Genomic DNA, 20,084 nt, shown 5'->3' with positions numbered 1-20,084 from the left:
CCTGCATGACTTGGGAGCAGAGATCTGTTCAGGACGGTGGGCTGAGGTGTTTGACTGCAAAAGATCAATGAGACTTGGACATATTATCATCAGAGTATAAACACCTGTGCACTCAAATGGACATTTCATCATTAGTTGATTTATATTCAGATTATACATGTTTCTTGGTACAAATGCAGAGGGAAGTCCAGGCTTGGAAATTTATTGTAGAAGATTCTTCTATGTAAAAAAAAACCCAGTATATTCTCTAATTTTTTTTTCCCAACAGTAGTGAAGTGAAATATGTTGGGGAGTCTGAAGCTTTGGATGTTTCTGGACAGAGAAGGCAGAATAGTGAATCAAGTAGACTCAAAGATCAGAAAAAGAAATGGTATCTAAACCAGTGAGATGAGGAGGAAAACACTATACAGGTAAGCAGCAATTTGATTAAGTAATCAATTTTTTTGGTTCAGCTCTCTTCTCTCTGCTCCTCAATCTTCCAGCAACTTAGGGATGGGCAAATTATTTTAAAAACTCATCTTTTTCTAAGAGCGAGACACTTAAACAATTTGCCCAGGAATAGTGTGTGGTTGGAAAAGCAAAAAAATAATTTACTGAGTGGAAAAGTATCATACTGAATAGTTGTTTGATAAGACTCCGAGTGACTACAGCACAGAAGAGGGGCATCCAAAAGAGAAAATGCTGGAAAATCTCAGCAGGTCTGGCAGCATCTGTAAGGAGAGAAAAGAGCTAATGTTTCGAGTCCAGATGACCCTTTGTCAAAGCTTTGTCAAAGAAGGAGGACATTTGGCTTGACAATTCAATTAATTTCTATACATAGAATCTTACAGTGCAGAAAGAGGCCATTCGGCCCATCGAGTCTGCACCAACCACAATCCCACCCAGGCCCTATCCACATATCCCTACATATTTACCCATTAATCCCTCTAACCTACGCATCCCAGGACTCTAAGGGGCAATTTAGAACGGCCAATCAACCTAGCCCGCACATCTTTGCTCTGTGGGAGGAAACCGGAGCACCCCGAGGAAACCCACGCAGACACAGGGAGAATGTGCAAACTCCACACGACCCGAGCCGGGATTCGAACCCAGGTCCCTGGAGCTGTGAAGCAGCAGTGCTAACCACTGTGCTACCGTGCCGCACATACAAGATACATGTAACACAAACTAAATTTTATTGCACAGTTCAGCATTCATTGCAAGGAGTTCATTCAAGAAATTACTCACTTGATCACCTCCATTTCATTTGCAAGGTACATCACAAAAATGGTGACGTGAAGACAGGGAACTGGTATCATGGCCTTGGAGAGTCTCTCATCCGTTTGGACCGCGATGTCTTGCACAGCCTTGATGCCATCTACAATCTTAAGTAATCACAGAATTTGCTTTTGAAAACATCAATCTCGTAAAAAATAAATTTATAGCAATATGCGATAGAAATAACCTATACAGAGCAATAAATTATCCGCTAAGAAACTTTAGTTTTTATTCAAGTTTGATTAACAGTGACACACAATGACATGTGTGCGAATGATTGCAGAGGAAAAAAAAATCAGAGGAATCTCAAATCAGGGCAAGAACAAAAGGTTTTTTTTCCCCCTCATCAGTGTCACAGAACATCTTCAGAAACGGAAGTAATTGGCAATATGGAACTTACAAAGATTTTCATCTTATACAATATTTTAACATAAAGTGAGTAATTATACATATACCAAAGCACATCAGGCAGTTTTTCTCCAAACATCTTGGGTTATCAATTCAGACAGAACACCCCCTTTGGCTCTTCTTGAAATTACTACATTTTGATATATTCTTTCCCACTCCAAAACAATCAAAGTAAAGAGTCAATTTTTATATGAAGATAATGCAATATGACTGAAAGCTTGGGGGAGTGGGGTGAGGGGGTGTGTAATTTTTTCGCCTTTGTAAAAATCTAATGTTTTGCAGAGCAAGCGTTCTTTGATAAGGACAAAAATCATTCTGATATGAACGCAAGTTTGCCAACAGAGGGAGCTCGCTAACAATTACTTATTGTATGCTCAGCTGGAGACTCTGAATAGCCATTATAAGTATCATTAAGGATCTTGTTTTTCAGTTGGAATGAATGTAACGGAACTTGTGACTAGTATTCACAGAATGCACAAACTCACTGAATTTATTAGTTTAATTATTACTCTTTTTTAAGAGGCCATTAAATAATTATAAAAACATTGCGGGCAATTCTACAAAATCTCACAGTATGAACAGATGTGCAGCCAAACGGGATAAGTAAAGCTATGCAGTTTAAAATTGAAAGTCTTACTATGAAAGAACACGATTAAAATGCTAGGCTGGACTGTGGGTTCTAAGAAGGTCAGTGTCGTTTGGCCTGAGCTTCATCATTGGTATGAGAGGCAACATTCCAGCGTTTAATACGCATTTATTTTCACTATTTCAAAGCATTACGCAGATTATTACAGAATGCTGTGAATCTGAATTCCATGCAGTAAAAGTCTTCCAAGATAACTCGTGGTCAGCCACCTCAGGCCATCATCATTAGTTCCTGCCAATGTCTAATTCCGTCTAATTTTTGCCATCTACATACAGAATGATTTTTGTTGTGTGCCCCAATGTCGAGGTAATGTTTGAATGTGTGCCACCAGTAGAAACAAAATAAAACTCAATATAGAGTTTCAAAAGATATTATAGATATGAAAGAAAGAATACAACCCTATGTCATTGCCTTTGTAACATGTCAGCCCACAAATTATCAGATATACAAAACTCAGAGAATCTTAGAATCCCTATAGTGCAGAAGGGGGCCATTCGGCCTATCCAGTCTGTACTGACTCTCCGACAGGGTACGACCTCCAAAGCCAAACCGCAACCCGACAGTGACCCGGATCGCCCGACCGCACAGATCCATCTACCAACACAGGATCCGCAAATAAGGTGACAAATCTTCCATCCACACACTGACCAAAGCAAAGAACCCCACTGGATACACCTATACCCTTAACATCACATACCACTCTGACCGTCTCCCAGGCATGAAAGGAAGCAGTTACTCCAAGAAGCGTGGCAAACGTGCAGGCCTGCAAGAGAGAGGGAAACAGCACAGTCCCAAGGCCCCCCCCCCCCCCCCCCCCCCACCCCCCCACCCCAACCACAGCTTACTCCTGGCAAATGTTCAATCTCTGGAAAACAAGCTCAACAAACTTAAAGCCAGGTTCACTTTTCAAAGAGAGCTGAGAGACTGCTGTGCACAGTGTTTCACTGAGATATGGCTCACTCCTGCTTCAGTGGATTGTGTCCCAGTCTGTTAAAGGGAGCCAAGGAGGAAACAGCATTTGCTATAAGGTGAAACAGGATAATTTTCCAATTCTAATGAGATTTGTGTGAGGTACCAGAGGATTGGAAATCTGCAAACATTGTTCCATTATTTAAAAAGGGTGCAAGGGATGGGCCAGATAATTGCAAGCCGCTCAGTCTGACCTCGGTGGTGGGCAAATTATTAAAATCAATTCTGAGAGGCATGGATTGATCCGGGATAGTCAGCATGGTTTTGCTAAGGGAAGGTTGCATCTTACTATTTTAACGAAATTTTTTGAGGAAGTAACAAGCAACATTGATGAGGGTAGTACAGCGTATTATGTCTACATGGATTTTTGTAAGGCATTTGGCAAAGTCCAACATGACAAACTGATCATAAAAGTAAAAACCTAAGGGTTCAGAAGAATATCAGGAGTTGGATCCAAAATTGGCTCAGTAATAAGTTTCAGTTGCCTGGTGTCACAAGTAGGCTTACATTAACACTGCAATGAATTTACTGTGAAAATCCCCTAGGTGTCATACTCTGGCGCCTGTTCGGGTACACTGAGGGAGAATTTAGTATGGTCAAAGCACCTAACCAGCTCGTCTTTGGAATGTGGGAGGAAACCGGAGCATCCGGAGGAAACCCACGCAGGCATGGGGAGAATGTGCAGTCTCCGTACAGTGACCTGAGCCAGGAATCGAACCCAGGTCCCTGGCGCTGTGAGACAGCAGTGCTAACCACTTGCCACCCGACTTGATCAATTTCACAGGCGTCAATGTTGGGTCCCTTGCTGTTTGGTGTATATGTTAATGATCAGGACTTAACTGTAGGAGACATGATCAGGATATTTACAGATGACACCAAAATTGGCTGTGTAGTTGATAGTGAAGAGAATAGCTGTCAACTCCAGAATTGGTTGAATGGACAAAAAAGTAGCAAATGGAATTCAATCCAGAGAAGTGTGAGGTAATGCATTTGGGGAGGGAATATATATTAAATGGGAGGATAATGGAAGGAGTTGAGGAAGTGAGAGACCTTGGAGTGCATGTCCACATGTCCCTGAGGTGGCAGGACGAGTGGATAAGATGAAGAAAGTATATGGAATGCTTTCCTTAATTGGACAAGGTACTGATTACAAAAGCAGGGATGTAATGCCAGAACTAGAAAAATACAGGTTAGGCCACAGCTGGAGTTTTGTAAACAGTTCTGGTAGCCAGATTCCAGGAAACATCTAATTGCTCTGGGGAGGGTACAGAAAAGACTTACAAGAACGTTGTCAAGACTTGAAAATTGCAGCGATGAGGAAAGATTTGATGGGCTGGATGAAGGATCTTCCAGACTCAAAATGCTGGCTCTGTTCTGTCTCTGAAGGTGCTTTCAGAACTGCTGAGATTTTCCAGCATTTTCGGTTGAAAGTGCAGTAATTTGCTTTTATCATTGATTGGCTGGAATTGTTTTCCTGAGAACAAAGGAGACTGAGGGTTGACTTAATTGAAGTGTACAAGATTATGAGGGGCCTAGATACAGTAGGCAGGAAAGTACTGTTTCCCGTAGCAAGATCAATTACCAGGGGACACAGATCTCAGGCGACTGGGAAAAGAATTGGGGGGACCCAAGGAAAAATCTCACATCTGGAATTCACTGCCTGGTTTGATGGTGGGAGACCAAAATCATCAACTCATTTAAAGGTGGGATTAAAAGGAGCAGCAATTTTTATTTCTCATTCTTGACTGGGGCAGATGTGATAGACTGAATGCCTCTTTCCGTGCTATAATGTTTCTATGGTTCTAATAAATAGTGCATTTTACTGCCTCCTTTGCTGTCCTTGAGAATACTTCAACGTGATTGGCTGCTTACCCTGCTTTACTACTGTTGGACACCCGGAAGTCCCCTTGGCTTGGCACCAAACTGAATGAAGAGGGAAAATGTATGCCAGAGAGCACTAGATCTCTGTGGGCTGCTTTCTTCAATCAATGATAAAAGCAAATTACTGCATTTTCAACAGAAAATGCTGGAAAATCTCAGCAGTTCTAAAAGCACCTTCAGAGACAGAACAGAGCCAGCATTTTGAGGTCAGTGGCAAGCACCATTGCCAACTACGAAATCTGAGCCACTGTTTTCTCCCTTTGCAATCCACGCACTTCAATCACTACCCAACCAGTCAAGAGATCGGCCAATCTGCTTCTAGATATATTGTCAATAATGTTTTTCAACCTGCTACCCAACGGGTGGAAAAAAATGAAAGCCTGCATATCACAGTCAGGGTTTCCAACAGTCAAATAAAACACAAACTGCAGAAGATCGCATCGCAGGTACAAACCCATGTCCTATAACTCAACGGTGCATACAGAACACCCAAAAATCACACAAATTCCAGCTTCATATTTATTCTCCAAAAGTCAAATCCTCAATGCTGTTCCAGGTCATGGCTTTCTTGAAGGCCCCAAATAACCCAGGTCATGAACAATGGACTGAACACTTCAAAGGCTAGTATTTTTCCAATACAACTTTGCCATAAATAAATGCATTCGGTAAACTTTCTTTTTCCGTCTTGAAAAGAGTTACAAAATTATTTGTGAAGCATGACGAGTCAGGAAATTTTGAGTTTAGCAATATTGATGGTTTAAAATGCACCTTCACCCAATTTTACCTATGCTGATGTAATTGATGATTTTTAGAAGAAAAAAAGCTAAGATTCCACGCCAACAAGAGGTGAAGCAAGAAAACTTAAAAATCTGTCCCTCCCCCATATTCGCTTGTTAAAATTCTGTTTTTCAAAATGGACCATGGCTGGTCCGGTACAATGACTGCAGCTGGTCACATGTTGATACGTCTAACTACCATCACTCTCAAGACTGGCCTTCAGAAAGTCTTTAGGACAAAGAACAGAATCCTGCAGACAAAGTCACTGATATTGGACCTGGATTTCCTGGACACTCCACTCATGTGAATTTACAGCAATAATTTATTTGATTTTGGGAGAGAAGGTAAGGAACTTTTTTGAAACTGAATGAGGCTCTGAAATATACTGGCTGACAGCATATGCATCTTGCTGATTGGAGTATTCCTGCACTGGACTGGCTCATTCTGTCCTGCACTAGCCTGATGCCATCGGCTGATTTTTCCATCTCGTTGCTCATCAGCAAATTCCATGTTTGCTCACCTCAAGACTCGCACATCGCGATTGGGGAGGCAGTGGCCAAGTGGAATTATCACTAGATTATTAATCCAGAAACTCAGCTAATGATCTGGGGACCCGGGTTCGAATCACGCCGCGGCAGATGGTGGAATTTGAATTCAATATTTTAAAAATCCGGAATTAAGACTCCACTGATGACCATGAAACCATTGTTGATTGTCGGAAAAACTTATCTGGTTCGCTAATGTCCTCTCGGGAAGGAAATCTGTCGTCCATACCTGGCCTGGCTTACATGCGACTCCAGAGCCACAGCTATGTATTTGACTCTCAACTACCCTCTGAAATGGCCTAGCAAGCCACTCATTTTCAAGGGCAACTAGGGATGGGCAATAAATGCTGACCAGCCAGTGACTCCCATATTCCATGAATGAATAAAAAGACCATCTTTACTGTCATTCTGACAAGAGGTAAGCTCGGAGTTCAATTCAGCAATTATTCATATGGGCACGCTGTTAAAAGTTAAAAAGCACCAAGGCTGTGATCAATGTGTGTTTTTGTTACTTCTGCCTTTGTGTTCTGTGGGGTGAGGGTGGACGGAGGCAGGAGCGATGTGAGATCAGGGGTGGGAGGGAGCAGAACTGAAGGTGAACGTGGCGCCCAATGAACTGGAAAGGTCTTATCTTCGTGTGATATGCTTACTATATTAAAATAGCCTAGAAATTGGTTAAATCTCCCTTAGTTGATATTCAAAACGTTGAGATTTCACTAATGTATTTTGCGAATAATTACAAACAGCAATTTGCGGTAGAATTTTAATATGATTGTTAACATTCAGATCCCTGAGGAAAACAGTACAGAAATTATAAGCAAATATGATTAAGAAGAATCTACTGAGAATTAGTGGTCTGATGATAGGTCCGGATATGAATGAATTCTTCAGAATCTAGGAATGTGCATGACTGGAACAGACCATTGTGGATCATGTGGCCAATTCTAAAGTTCATAAAATCGCGATATCCAGCTATTACAAGATAATACGATCACTACAAACTGTTCTTTTCAAAATTTAAGCATTTGAGCTCTTTATGAAGTAATACAATTTAAGTGATAAGAGCTTGCTTACAAAGAGACACTGTTCGAGAGAATGGAATAGTTCTCATTACTAAGTTATTGAGTTTAAATTTACATATTGCTCGTAACAACGGGTGGCATGGCAGCACAGTGGTTAGCACTGGTGTCTCACTTTGCAAGGGTCCGGGTTTGATTCCCGGCTTGGGTCACTGTCTGGGCGGAGTCTGCACGTTCTCCCAGTGTCTGCGTGGGTTTCCTCCGGGTGGTCCGGTTTCCTCCCACAGCCCGAAGACATGCTGGTTAGGTGCACTGGCCATGCCAAATTCTCCCTCGGCGTACCCTAACAGGCGCCGGAGTGTGACGACTCGGGTATTTTCACAGTAACTTCATTGCAGTGTTAATGTAAGCCTATTTGTGACACAAATAAATAAACTTTTAAACGAATTATGTTTATAACATCAACATGAAATTATTTACCTTTGGATTTGTTATTGGGATAGATAGAAAGTAATTGGGATGAGCCTTCTTCTTCTTTTTCCGACTGACATCTTCTTCATTCTCACCACCTAAAGTACGCTTTCTCTTTTTCTTTGAAATCTTTTCAGATTCTGTCGTGACTGATTAAAAAAAAACAACAAAAAGTATAAACATCGGAATGTTTAAAACTGTGCTCTATGGTCTGAGCTAAATTTAGCATAGATAAAACTTTATCATGGATTGCTCATGAGACAACACAAACCACATCACAGGATCTGAAGCAAGGAGATATTTTAACATTCCTTATTACTGAACTCCATACTGCTCCCGTTGTCCATTGCAGTCTAATATTTTTAAATAAGGTAATTTAGTAATAAAAATACTTTTGTACTTGTGCAAAAGAGGATGCCAAGCCAAGCCGACTGAAAACCCTGACAGCACAATGAAACTCACTTTATTTATCTTTATTTTTTTTTAAAGATATTCATGCAAAAATCACTAATTTACACAACAGGTCCACATAGTAAATTCTCAACTTTTTCTTTACAACTCTTCCTCTAAATTATGTCCAAGCAGCCAAACTTAAGGCAGAAATGCAAAAAAAAACATTTTAACCAGCATCAAATTCAGTGTCACTGTGCTTCGCCAAATTTCATAGGGAGCATTCAAATTGAAAGCACACGCTTGTCATGCATCTCAACAAATTACTGGGACATGAGAATCCTATCTCGGTTGACAGTGCATTGCAGTACTGGATGACTGCCACTTTTGTCGGTGATGCTGTTTGTCAAATTAGCCATTAATCCCAGGCTGACATGCCCTCTCAAATGGTTTGTAAAAAATCCCATGGCACCAGTGAAGAGTTCTCCCAGTGTCCTGGCCAACATCCATCCTTCAATCAACTCTACCAAAACAGGTTAGTGGGTCTTTTCTTGTACTTCACTTTTCAAAATCTGGCTGCTGCATTTGCCTCGGGTTAAAAGAGACTCCATTTTTTCTTAATTCATTGATACCTTTTTTAAAAAAACATAAATGGGTACTTGACTCTGAAGCTAAACAATGAAAGTGTTTACTTTTAGATCAACGTGCTGCTTTATTGCTGTTGACTTAATTGCAATTACGGGGCTTTTCTTTGAGACGATTTCACATTCATATTACAACCCATGAGAGATAATTTTACACTTCTGGAGGCAAAATGATCAGTAGCAGCTCATCAGAACGATGGCCACTGTTGGTGTTGAACACCCTGGCAAATAAGAAAGAATAAAGCATCTGCATTTACTTTGCACCTTTGAGCTTCCAAAAGCACCTATAGCAAAGAAAGCAAAGAATTTACAAGGTCACTTTTTTTTCCCTTTTTAATTAGTGGACTGAATGCGCAGACCATTTGTACTGGCCAATTAAATTTTACATATATAGCCTGCATAGCCTTATTCAGAAATCAGAAATGACCCCAGCTAAAAATCTATGCTTACAGCTGTCACTTTGAATAACGACATACAGACAACCTAATATTTTCCCCACACCATTGCCTGTGCTCTGAATCCACCCTGCAGTGCAAATCAAGTCCCCAAAGAACATTTTAATGCACAACTCCTTGAAGCAACTCTGGAACATAAAATAAGCATTAGTGGAACAAATTAGCTGGAAAGACATTGTTATAGCATAGCTGCCTCACAGTGCCAGGGACCCGGGTTTGATTCACAGCTTGGGTCACTATCTGTGTGGAGTCTGCACAACCTATCCGTGTCTGCATGTGTTTCCACCGGGTGCTCTGATTTCCTCCCATAGTCTGAAAGATGTGCTGTTTAGGCACATTGGTCATGCTAAATTTTCCCTCAGTGTATCCGAACAGGTACCGCAGTGTGGCGACTAGGAGATTTTCACCGCGTCACAACGTCATTGCAGTGTTAATGTAAGCTACTTGTGACACGAATAAACTTTAAATTTTACATATTGTAAACCAATGCATGTCTGTATAGTGTGTCACATGATTATATGGTGACATCATCAGAGGCATCTGGGAAATTTTCCCTTTTTTCCATCTTGGACTGCAAGCTGGCAACAGCTATCTATTAAAGCTCCACGAACTGGTTAAGTAATCCCGTGTGGCAACCTTTTCTTTCTTTTATCTTTGCTGTTAAAGTGAGCTGACCACTTTAGGATATAGTAAGAGTTTTAACAACACCAAGTTCAAGTTTCTACTTTAACCTGGTGTTGTTAAAACTCTTACTGTGTTTACCCCAGTCCAACGCCGGCATCTCCACATCACTTTAGAATATAACAGTAAAAGACAAAATTTGCGACAAGATGTGTTTTTTATCAAGATCGTCGACAAAGACCAATCTTAGACCACAATTCTTAGAATCTTAGAAACCCTACAGCACAGAGAGAGGGCATTCAGCCCATCGAGTCTGCACTGACCACAATCCCACCCAGGCCCTACCCCTATATCCCTACATATTTACCCACTAATCCCTCGAACCTACGCATCCCAGGACACTAAGGGGCAATTTTAGCATGGCCAATCAACCTAACCCGCACATCTTTGGACTGTGGGAGGAAACCGGAGCACCCGGAGGAAACCCACGCAGACATGAGGAGAATGTGCAAACTCCACACAGACAGTGACCCAAGCCGGGAATCGAACCCAGGTTCCTGGAGCTGTGAAGCAGCAGTGCTAACCACTGTGCTACTGTGCCACCTTGACGACCAAGATGCTGTTCCAATAAAAATAGTCAGAAGAAACAATTCAGACCAGAACCTCAAGTCAAGGATCGATTTTCAGGACACCACTCCCCCATGTATTGAAGTGCGGTGAATCTGTCCATTGGAAACAGGTTTGGGCCTTTGCTAAGGATGTACATTACTTTTTTAAATTGATATAAAGCACTCCGGACTGTGACCTCGGAAGCACTAGGAGAGTCGGAGACGGGAAACAAAAAAAAATTTTTCAGCCAGCACACCGACAGTAACACTAGTCGATGTGTTCATAGAAAATAAGGGAACAGGCTGTGTAAAAACAAGTCACTTACCAAATATGGGGTGTCCTTTCCAGCTGCACGCCTTCACCCGTGGCGAGCTGCAGCTTTGGGTCCTCGAACTCAGTGAGGGAGAGAGAGAAAAGTTGCTTTTTGGAGAAGCAATTACTCCAAAAGGAAAATGAATAATGCAACAGTAACCAGGATTAAACAGAATTAAAGTTGAAATCTCCTGGTTTTAAACAGATTGGTGTTTGGAAAAAAAAGGGGAGAGGTGAAATGTTCTTAAAGCTAGTCTAACCAAGAAAGAAACAACAACAGAAATAATATAAATTAAATTGGAAGAAAAACAAAATTAGAGGGCAGGAAAAGTTAAGGAAAGTACTACAACTTAAGAATTAGTAACTGTAATGGTGGGAAAAGCTGATGCTATGGAACCATTCGATGAGAATGTGGAATCACGGTGGCACAGTGGTTAGCACGGCTGCCTCACAGTGTCAGGGACCTGGGTTCGATTCCCGGCTTGGGTCACTCTCTGTGCGGAGTCTGCGTGTTCTCCCTGTGTCTGCGTGGGTTTCCTCCAGGTGCTCCGGTTTCCTCCCACAGTCCGAAAGACGTGTATTGGCCAGTGTACTCGAACAGATGCCAGTGTGGCAACTAGGGGATTTTCACAGTAACTTCATTGCAGTGTTAATATAAGGCTACTTGTGACTAATGAATAAATAAGGAATCCTGGAGCACCCGTGAAGAGAGATTTCAATATTACCTTACTGCTAATAAGATACTGGATTAGAGTAGCAACTTTCTTGAATGTAATGGGACAGAAAATCCTTCACTCCACTGCAAAGTCTAGTCCATTCTGCCAAACCTGGTACAAAAACCTATAGGGAATTTCACCCAAACCTTTAATCAAGAACAAAGAACAGTACAGCACAGGAAACAGGCCCTTCGGCCCTCCAAGCCTGTGCCGCTCCTTGGTCCAACTAGACCAATCGTTTGTATCCCTCCATTCCCAGGCTGCTCATGTGACTATCCAGGTAAGTCTTAAACGATGTCAGCGTGCCTGCCTCCACCACCCTACTTGGCAGCGCATTCCAGGCCCCCAACACCCTCTGTGTAAAAAACGTCCCTCTGATGTCTGAGTTATACTTCGCCCCTCTCAGCTTGAGCCCGTGACCCCTCGTGATCGTCACCTCCGACCTGGGAAAAAGCTTCCCACTGTTCACCCTATCTATACCCTTCATAATCTTGTATACCTCTATTAGATCTCCCCTCATAGCATAATCATAGCATAGAGATTCAGATTTCATCGATGGAGGCTTTTGATTGTCACATTTATTAACATACAGTAAAAGTATTGTTTCTTGCACACTATACAGACGAAACAAACCCATTTGTAGAGAAGGAAACGAGAGAGTGCAGAATGTAGTGTTACAGTCATAGCTAGGGTGCAGAGAAAGATCAACTTAATGCAAGGTAAGTCCATTCAAAAGTCTGACAGCAGCAGGGAAGAAGCTGTTCTTGGGTCGGTTGGTACATGACCTCAGACTTTTGGATCTTTTTCCCAAAAGAAGAAGGTGGAAGAGAGAATGTCCGAGGTGGGTGGGGTCCTTAATTATGCTGGCTGCTTTGCCGAGGCAGCGGGAAGTGTAGATGGGAGGTTGGTTTGCGTGATGGATTGGGCTACATTCACAACCTTTTGTAGTTTCTCGTGGTCTTGGGCAGAGCAGAAGCCACACCAAGCTGTGATACAACCAGAAAGAATGCTTGATGGAAAGAACACATTAGAGAAATTCTTAGAAAAATAAAGGTGGTATTTGAAAATAGGGGAGATGACCGAAGTCGAGGCACAATTTAAGATAAAACTTGATAGTACTCCAAAATACTTGAAGGCAAGAACTGTGCCATAAGTTGAAATGGAAAATGAAAAATTAATCAAAGATGGAGTGATCAAATCATAACCACGAGCAATAGGGCAACTCCAGTCATCCCTGTCATTAAACTAGATGGTTCTATAAGAATTTGCAGTGATTTGAAAGCGACAATAATTCCAGTACTGTCTGTCAACCGGTACTCCCTACCGTTAATTGAGGACCTATTCGCTGGATTGTCTGGAAGTAAATAGTTCGGTAAGATAGATTTGTCCCAAGGATACATCCAAATGAAGGTGGCGACCAAGTCACAACCACTGCTGACGATTGTTACTCACAAAGGGTTGTTCTAGAATAAATATCGACTGTTCAGAATAATAGAACATAGAACATTACAGTGCAGTACAGGCCCTTCGGCCCTAGCCTTATTAGAGTCATAGAGATTTACAGCATGGAAACAGGCCCTTCGGCCCACCTTGTCCATGCGTCCCTTTGTTTTTAACCACTAAGCTAGTCCCAATTACCCACGTTTGGCCCATATCCCTCTATGCCCATCTTACCCATGTAGCTACCTAAATGCTTTTTAAAAGACAAAATTGTACCTACCTCTACTACTACCTCTGGCAGCTTGTTCCAGACACTCACCACCCTCCATGTGAAAAAATTGCCCCTCTGGACCCTTTTGTATCTCTCCCCTCTCACCTCAAACTTATGCCCTCTAATTTTAGACTCTCCTTTCTTTGGGAAAAGATATTGACTATCTACCTTATCTCTGCCCCTTATTATTTTATAGACCTCTATAAGATCATCCCTCAGCCTCCTAGGCACCAGAGAAAAAAGTCCCAGTCTATCCAGCTTCTCCTTAGAACGCAAACCATCAAGTCCCGGTAGCATCCTAGTAAATCTTTTCTGCACTCTTTCTAGTTTAATAATATCCTTTCGATAATAGGGTGACCAGAACTGTACACAGTATTCCAAGTGTGGCCTTACCAATGTCTTGTACAACTTCAACAAGACATCCCAACTCCTGTCCTGACCAATGAAACCAAGCATGCTGAATGCCTTCTTCACTATTCTGTCCACCTGTGATTCCACTTTCAAGGAGCCATGAACCTGTACCCTCGATCTCTTTGCTCTATACCATTCCCCAAGGCCCTACCATTAATTGAGTAAGTCCTGCTCTGGTTCGATCTACCAAAATGCATCACCTCGCATTTATCTGAATTAAACTCCATTTGCCATTCGTCAGCCCACTGGCCCAATTGATCAAGATCCCGCTGCAATCCTCAATAACCTTCTTCACTGTCCACTATGCCACCAATCTTGATGTCATCTGCAAACTTATTAACCATGCCTCCTAAATTCTCATCCAAATCATTAATATAAATGACAAATAACAGTGGACCCAGCACCGATCCCTGAGGCACACCGCTGGTCACAGGCCTCCAGTTTGAAAACCAACCCTCCACAACCACCCTCTGGCTTCTGTCATCCAGCCAATTTTGTATCCAAATTTTGTATTCCAAAATTCAATAGATCAAATCCTAAGTGGCTCTAATAGAGTCCAGTGTTATTTGGAAGACATTTTAATCATGGGCAAAGATGAACAGGAATATTTACAGAATTTAAAAGAAACACTGGAATGTTTAGAGAAGCACAATCTTAGTGTGAAGAAAAATGCAAATTTCATGTTATCAATAGGCTATCTAGACCATATAATTGATAAAGATGGACTCCACAAGGAATCAAAGGAGATATCTGTGATTTTGGATGTGCTGGCACAGACTACATCTCAATTGAGGTCTTTCTTAGGACTCGGAAAATATATTCCAAATCTCGCTACCATATTAAAACCCCTACATAATTATGTGCAAACCAACAATTGAGTTGGTCAAAAGACTGCAAAAATGCATATAATGAAATCCAAAATATGCTAACGAAATCAGAAGTCATTTCAACCCGAACGTAAAAATACAACTTGCATGTGACGCATCGTCCTGTGGGGTGGGTGCTGTTGTCTGTCATATAATCATATAATGCCAAAAGGAGATGAAAGACCCATAGCTTTTGCTTTGAGAACGTTGACACAAGTGAACAAAATTATGCTCAATTGGAAAAGAAAGCCTGAGTATAGTTTTTGTAAGCAAGAGATTTAATTGTTATTTGTATGGAAGACATTTTATCTTGGTTACAGACAATAGGCCTTTAGTTCATACAAAGGAATACCATCTCTAACTGTGAGTTGTTTGCAGATGGTGCCTCATCTTATCAGTGCATAATGATGAGATTAAATACAGACCATCTGAGCAACATGCAAACTCCGATGCTCTATCATAGAACCATAGAAAATTACAGCTCAGAAACAGGTCTTTTGGCCCTTCTTGTCTGTGCCGAACCATTTTTTGCCTAGTCCCACTGACCTGCCCTTGGACCATATCCCTCCACACCCCTCTCATCCATGAACCCGTCCAAGTTTTTCTTAAATGTTAAAAGTGACCCCGCATTTACCACTTTATCCGGCAGCTCATTCCACACTCCCACCACTCTCTGCGTGAAGAAGCCCCTCCTAATATTCCCTTTAAACTTTTCTCCTTTCACCCTTAACCCATGACCTCTGGTTTTTTTCTCCCCTAGCCTCAGTGGAAAAAGCCTGCTTGCATTCACTCTATCTTTACCCATCAAAATCTTATACACCTCTATCAAATCTCTCCTCATTCTTCTACGCTCCAGGGAATAAAGTCCCAACCTATTCAATCTCTCTCTGTAACTCAGCTTCTCAAGTCCCGGCAACATCCTTGTGAACCTTCTCTGCACTCTTTCAACCTTATTTACATCCTTCCTGTAACTAGGTGACCAAAACTGTACACAATACTCTAAATTTGGCCTCACCAATGCCTTATATAACCTTACCATAACACTCCAACTTTTATACTCAATACTCCGATTTATAAAGGCCAATGTACCAAAGGCACTCTTTACGACCCTACCCACCTGTGACGTCACTTGTAGGGAATTCTGTACCTGGATTCCCAGATCCCTCTGTTCAACTGCACTCTTCAGAGTCCTACCATTTACCCTGTACGTTCTACTTTGGTTTGTCCTTCCAAAGTGCAATATCTCACACTTGTCTGCGTTAAATTCCATTTGCCATTTTTCAGCCCATTTTTCTAGTTGGTCCAAATCCCTCTGCAAGCTTTGAAAACCTTCCTCACTGTCCACTACACCTCCAATCTTTGTATCATCAGCAAATTTGCTGATCCAATTTACCACATTATCATCCAGATCATTGATATAGATGACAAACAACAATGGACCCAACACCGATCCCTGCGGCACACCACTAGTCACAGGCCTGCACTCAGAGAAGCAATCCTCCACAACCACTCTCTGGCTTCTTCCATTGAGCCAGTGTCTAATCCAATTTACTACCTCCCCATGTATACCCAGCGACTGAACCTTCCTAACTAACCTCCCTATGCTATCATGTATATCAATTCAGGACAAAGTTGAACCACAGGAGAGCTATGTGAACATCTCGTACTTTTCCAAGCTTGATAGTTGTACCTGTTACAGCCTCTCAAGGGCAAAGGCGCATGTGGTCAGATCCAATAATGAGGAAGGTCATGGGCACCACTGGATAAAGAGAGGAGGAATCCAGAATTCAAACCGTACCGAACAAGGGAACTTCAGTTATCGGTACAAAACTGAGTACTACTATGGGGGATTAGAGTGCATCACATACTGGATCAACTTCACAAAGGACATCCAGGAATCGTACATATGAAAGCACTCTCAAGGATTTATTTCTGGTGGCCAGGACAAGACTCACAGGTTGAAGAAAGATTAGGACAGTATCAATCTTATGCAAGGATACAAAATACTCCACACCTCTTCAACCACTTCACCCATGAGATTGGCCAAGACAACCTTTACAAAGAGATCATAATGACTTTCCAGGAACAATTGAAAGATATGAATAAACAACTTACTCGTATTCTACAGAAACACAGCCCACGCAACAACACAAAACTCACCTGAAATATTGTTTTGAAAGAGGAAATTGAAAACCAAATTCAATTTGCTCTTACCACCTGACACTTCTACCATAATAGATCGACCACAACAAAAGTTACTTGCTGTGAACGAACATCCAAAACAAGAAGTTTTGATCAGGAAAAAAAAGTTTTAACGAGAAACTACTCTTCCAGTGAGAGGTGGGTACCTGCCTCAATACTCTATTTCCTATATGGTGCAAACTGCTGACAAGAGAGCATGAAGGAGACATACAGTTCAAATCCTCGCTTAAAAAAAGAGAATTTATGGGATTTTCTGTCACAACATATAGTTGTCTGCCTGAAACAATGCTGCGCACTCTGCTGGGGTCCAGAACCTATGTGAGCACAGAATGTCTCTTCAATCAATCTGATTGCAGGGTCTAAACCAGGAAGTGTAAATGTGAATATATAATTCAATGCAAAATAATTTTCAGAAAACAAAGTGAAGGGAAAGAAAGACGAGAGGGAAAAGATATTTCTAAATCTCCAACTGCAATTAAAATATGACGGAACAAGGTTCTACACTTCTAAAAGTTACTCGTCAGTGTCAGGGAAGTGATTTGCACTTGAACGGGCAAGCATCAACTTTTGTTGATGAGTTTAATGAGTAAGTATCGCAATTTCATACCCTTCATGTGTTTCAGTGTCGAGCAGCAGGGCTAAGTGTACAGTAACCTCCAGATTTCCACATTTTACTGTGTATGTACAAATGCCAAAAGTCTTTATTCGGTTTACTTCAAAGTAACAGTGAGTACAATAGGTTCATCGTTATTCTTACAGTAAAATCCAGGCTGTTGTCCCCAAGATCATGACAAACATGTGAAAAGTAGAACCATATCATTAAATACAAAAAAAACTTACATCCATATTCTTCCCTGATTTCTGCTTGTGAAAACGGAAGTTCTGCCAGTAAATAACTGATTTCATTCTTTGGAGCAGCAGCTGCATTTTTTTTCCTCTTTCTTGGCTTCAGCCTCTTTTTTTCCTTTTTCACTGTTTTTTGTGTCTCTTCAGGAACATCTATGCAAAAATAAGTGTCATTAATAAAAAGTGCACACCATAAGAATTGCATACCATAACATTTAATAAGAATATTTGTATAAAATCAAGCTGATTGACTGAGGAACTAGGTCAAAGCAATCACTAATCCTTAGCCATCTGGAATACAAATGAGAAATTATGACAACATGATTTACATATGTAGAGGTCCGTTGGTGGCAACCGGGACAGGATTTATTTTATGCTTGGATGGCACAGCAGTTCTTCAATAAACCAGAGCATTCTCAGACAATACTGCACTCTGTTCAATGAAAACAATGGAGGAAATATTCATTATATTCGTAAGAACATAAGAACTCGGAGCAGGAGTAGACCATTCAGCCCCTCGAGCCACTCCACTAATCAATACCATCATGGCTGATCTTGTCTCGGCCTTAATTCCACTTTCCTGCCCTTTCTCCATAAACCCTTCAACTGATTTGAGTAAATTTAAGGAGGCGACAGACAAATTAGCAATGTCCCAGCACCCACTGCACTCTGAGGGAGGGAATTCCACAGATACACAATCATTTAAGAGAAGTAATTTCTCCTCATCTCTGTTTCAAATCTGCCACCACCCATCTTAAAACCAGTCCAAAGATGTGCGGGTTAGGTTGATTGGCCAGGTTAAAAATTGCCCCTTAGAGTCCTGGGATGTGTAGGTTAGAGGGATTAGCGGGTAAATATGTGGGGGTAGGGCCTGGGTGGGATTGTGGTCGGTGCAGACTCGATGGGCCGAATGGCCTCCTTCTGCACTGTAGGGTTTCTATGATTTCTATGACCATTCATTCGCCCACAAGAGAAAACACCCTCTCTATGTCTACCCTGTCAATACCCTTTATCATCTTATAAACCTCAATTAGATCTCTACACCCTAGACACTCTGCACTCTCTCGTTTCCTTCTCTATGAACGGTATGTTTTGTCTGCGTAGCGCGCAAGAAACAATATTTTTCACTGTATGTTAATACATGTGACAATAATAAATCAAATCAAATCAAATAGATCTCTTGTTCTTCTAAACTCTAGATAGTTTAGGCCTAAACTGCTCAATCTCTGTTCATAAGATAAACCCCTCATCTCTCAAAGCAATCTAGCAAACCTTCTCTGAACTGCCGCTAATGCAACTACATCCCTCCTCATGTAACAGGACCAAAGCTACACAGAATACCATAGGTGCAATATCACTAATGCCTTGTACAGTTGCAGCAACACTTCCTTACTTTTATGTTCTATTTCTTTAGCTATGAATGCTAAAATTCCATTTTACCATCGTATTACCTGCATACTAGTTTTGTGATTCATGCACGAGGACACCCAAATCCTTCTGCACTGAAGCACTACGAAGTCTCTCTCTTTGAGTTGATTTATTGTCACATGTATTAGTATACAGTGAAAAGTATTGTTTCTTGTGTGCTATACAGACAAAGCAAAAGGTACATAGAGAAGGAGAGGAGAGGGTGCAGAATGTGGTGTTACAATCATAGCTAGGGTGTAGAGAAAGATCAACTTAAGTCTCGTGGCAGCAGGAAAGAAGCTATTCTTGAGTCCGGGGTGCGTGGGGTCCTTGATTATGCTGGCTGCTTTTCCGAGGCAGCAGGAAGTGTGGACAGAGCCAATGGATGAGAGGCTGGTTTGTGTGATGGACTGGACTTCGTTCACAACCCTTTGTAGTTTCTTGTGGTCTTGGATAGAGCAGGAGCCATACCAAACTGTGATACAACGAGAAAGAATGCTTTCTATGGTGCATCTGTAAAAGTTGGTGAGAGTCAAGAAACATAGAAGATAGGAGCAGGAGGTGGCCATTTGGCCCTTCGCACCTGCTCTGCCATTCATTACAATCATCCAACTCAATAGCCTAATCCTGCTTTTTCCCTATGATCCCATTCGCCCCAAGTGCTATATCCAGCCGCCTCTTGAATACATTCAATGCTTTCGCTTCCTGTGGTAATGAATTGCACAGGCTCATCACTCTTTGGATGAAGAAACGTGTCCTCACCACTGTCCTAAATCGTTTATCCTGGATCCTCTGACCGTGACTCCTGGTTCTGGACACATGACCCTTGGTTCTGGACACAGAGTCATGCCATGCCAAATTTCCTTAGCCGCCTGAGAAAGTAGAGGCATTAGTGGGTTTTCTTAACTATAGCATCGGTGT

General features: G+C 41.6%; 1 protein-coding gene across 2 annotated transcripts in view; it reads right to left on the bottom strand.

Moving 5' to 3' along the window:
* Positions 1 to 20,084, bottom strand: part of akap7 (A kinase (PRKA) anchor protein 7) — a 157,097-nt gene that overhangs the window by 124,778 nt on the left and 12,235 nt on the right. For both annotated transcript variants that reach the window (XM_078212860.1, XM_078212862.1), the window contains exons 2-4: positions 17,751 to 17,909; positions 7,983 to 8,122; positions 1,228 to 1,364 (exon numbers count right to left, since the gene is read on the bottom strand). In XM_078212860.1, coding sequence (XP_078068986.1) covers positions 1,228 to 1,364; positions 7,983 to 8,122; positions 17,751 to 17,909 — 436 coding nt within the window. The remainder of the gene's footprint in view (positions 1 to 1,227; positions 1,365 to 7,982; positions 8,123 to 17,750; positions 17,910 to 20,084) is intronic.

This window comes from Mustelus asterias, chromosome 5 (assembly GCF_964213995.1).
Source record: "Mustelus asterias chromosome 5, sMusAst1.hap1.1, whole genome shotgun sequence".
In the NCBI taxonomy this organism is placed as follows: Eukaryota; Metazoa; Chordata; class Chondrichthyes; order Carcharhiniformes; family Triakidae; genus Mustelus; species Mustelus asterias.
Note: the sequence above shows the minus strand (reverse complement) of the source record. Positions and strands in the feature narration are given on the sequence as shown.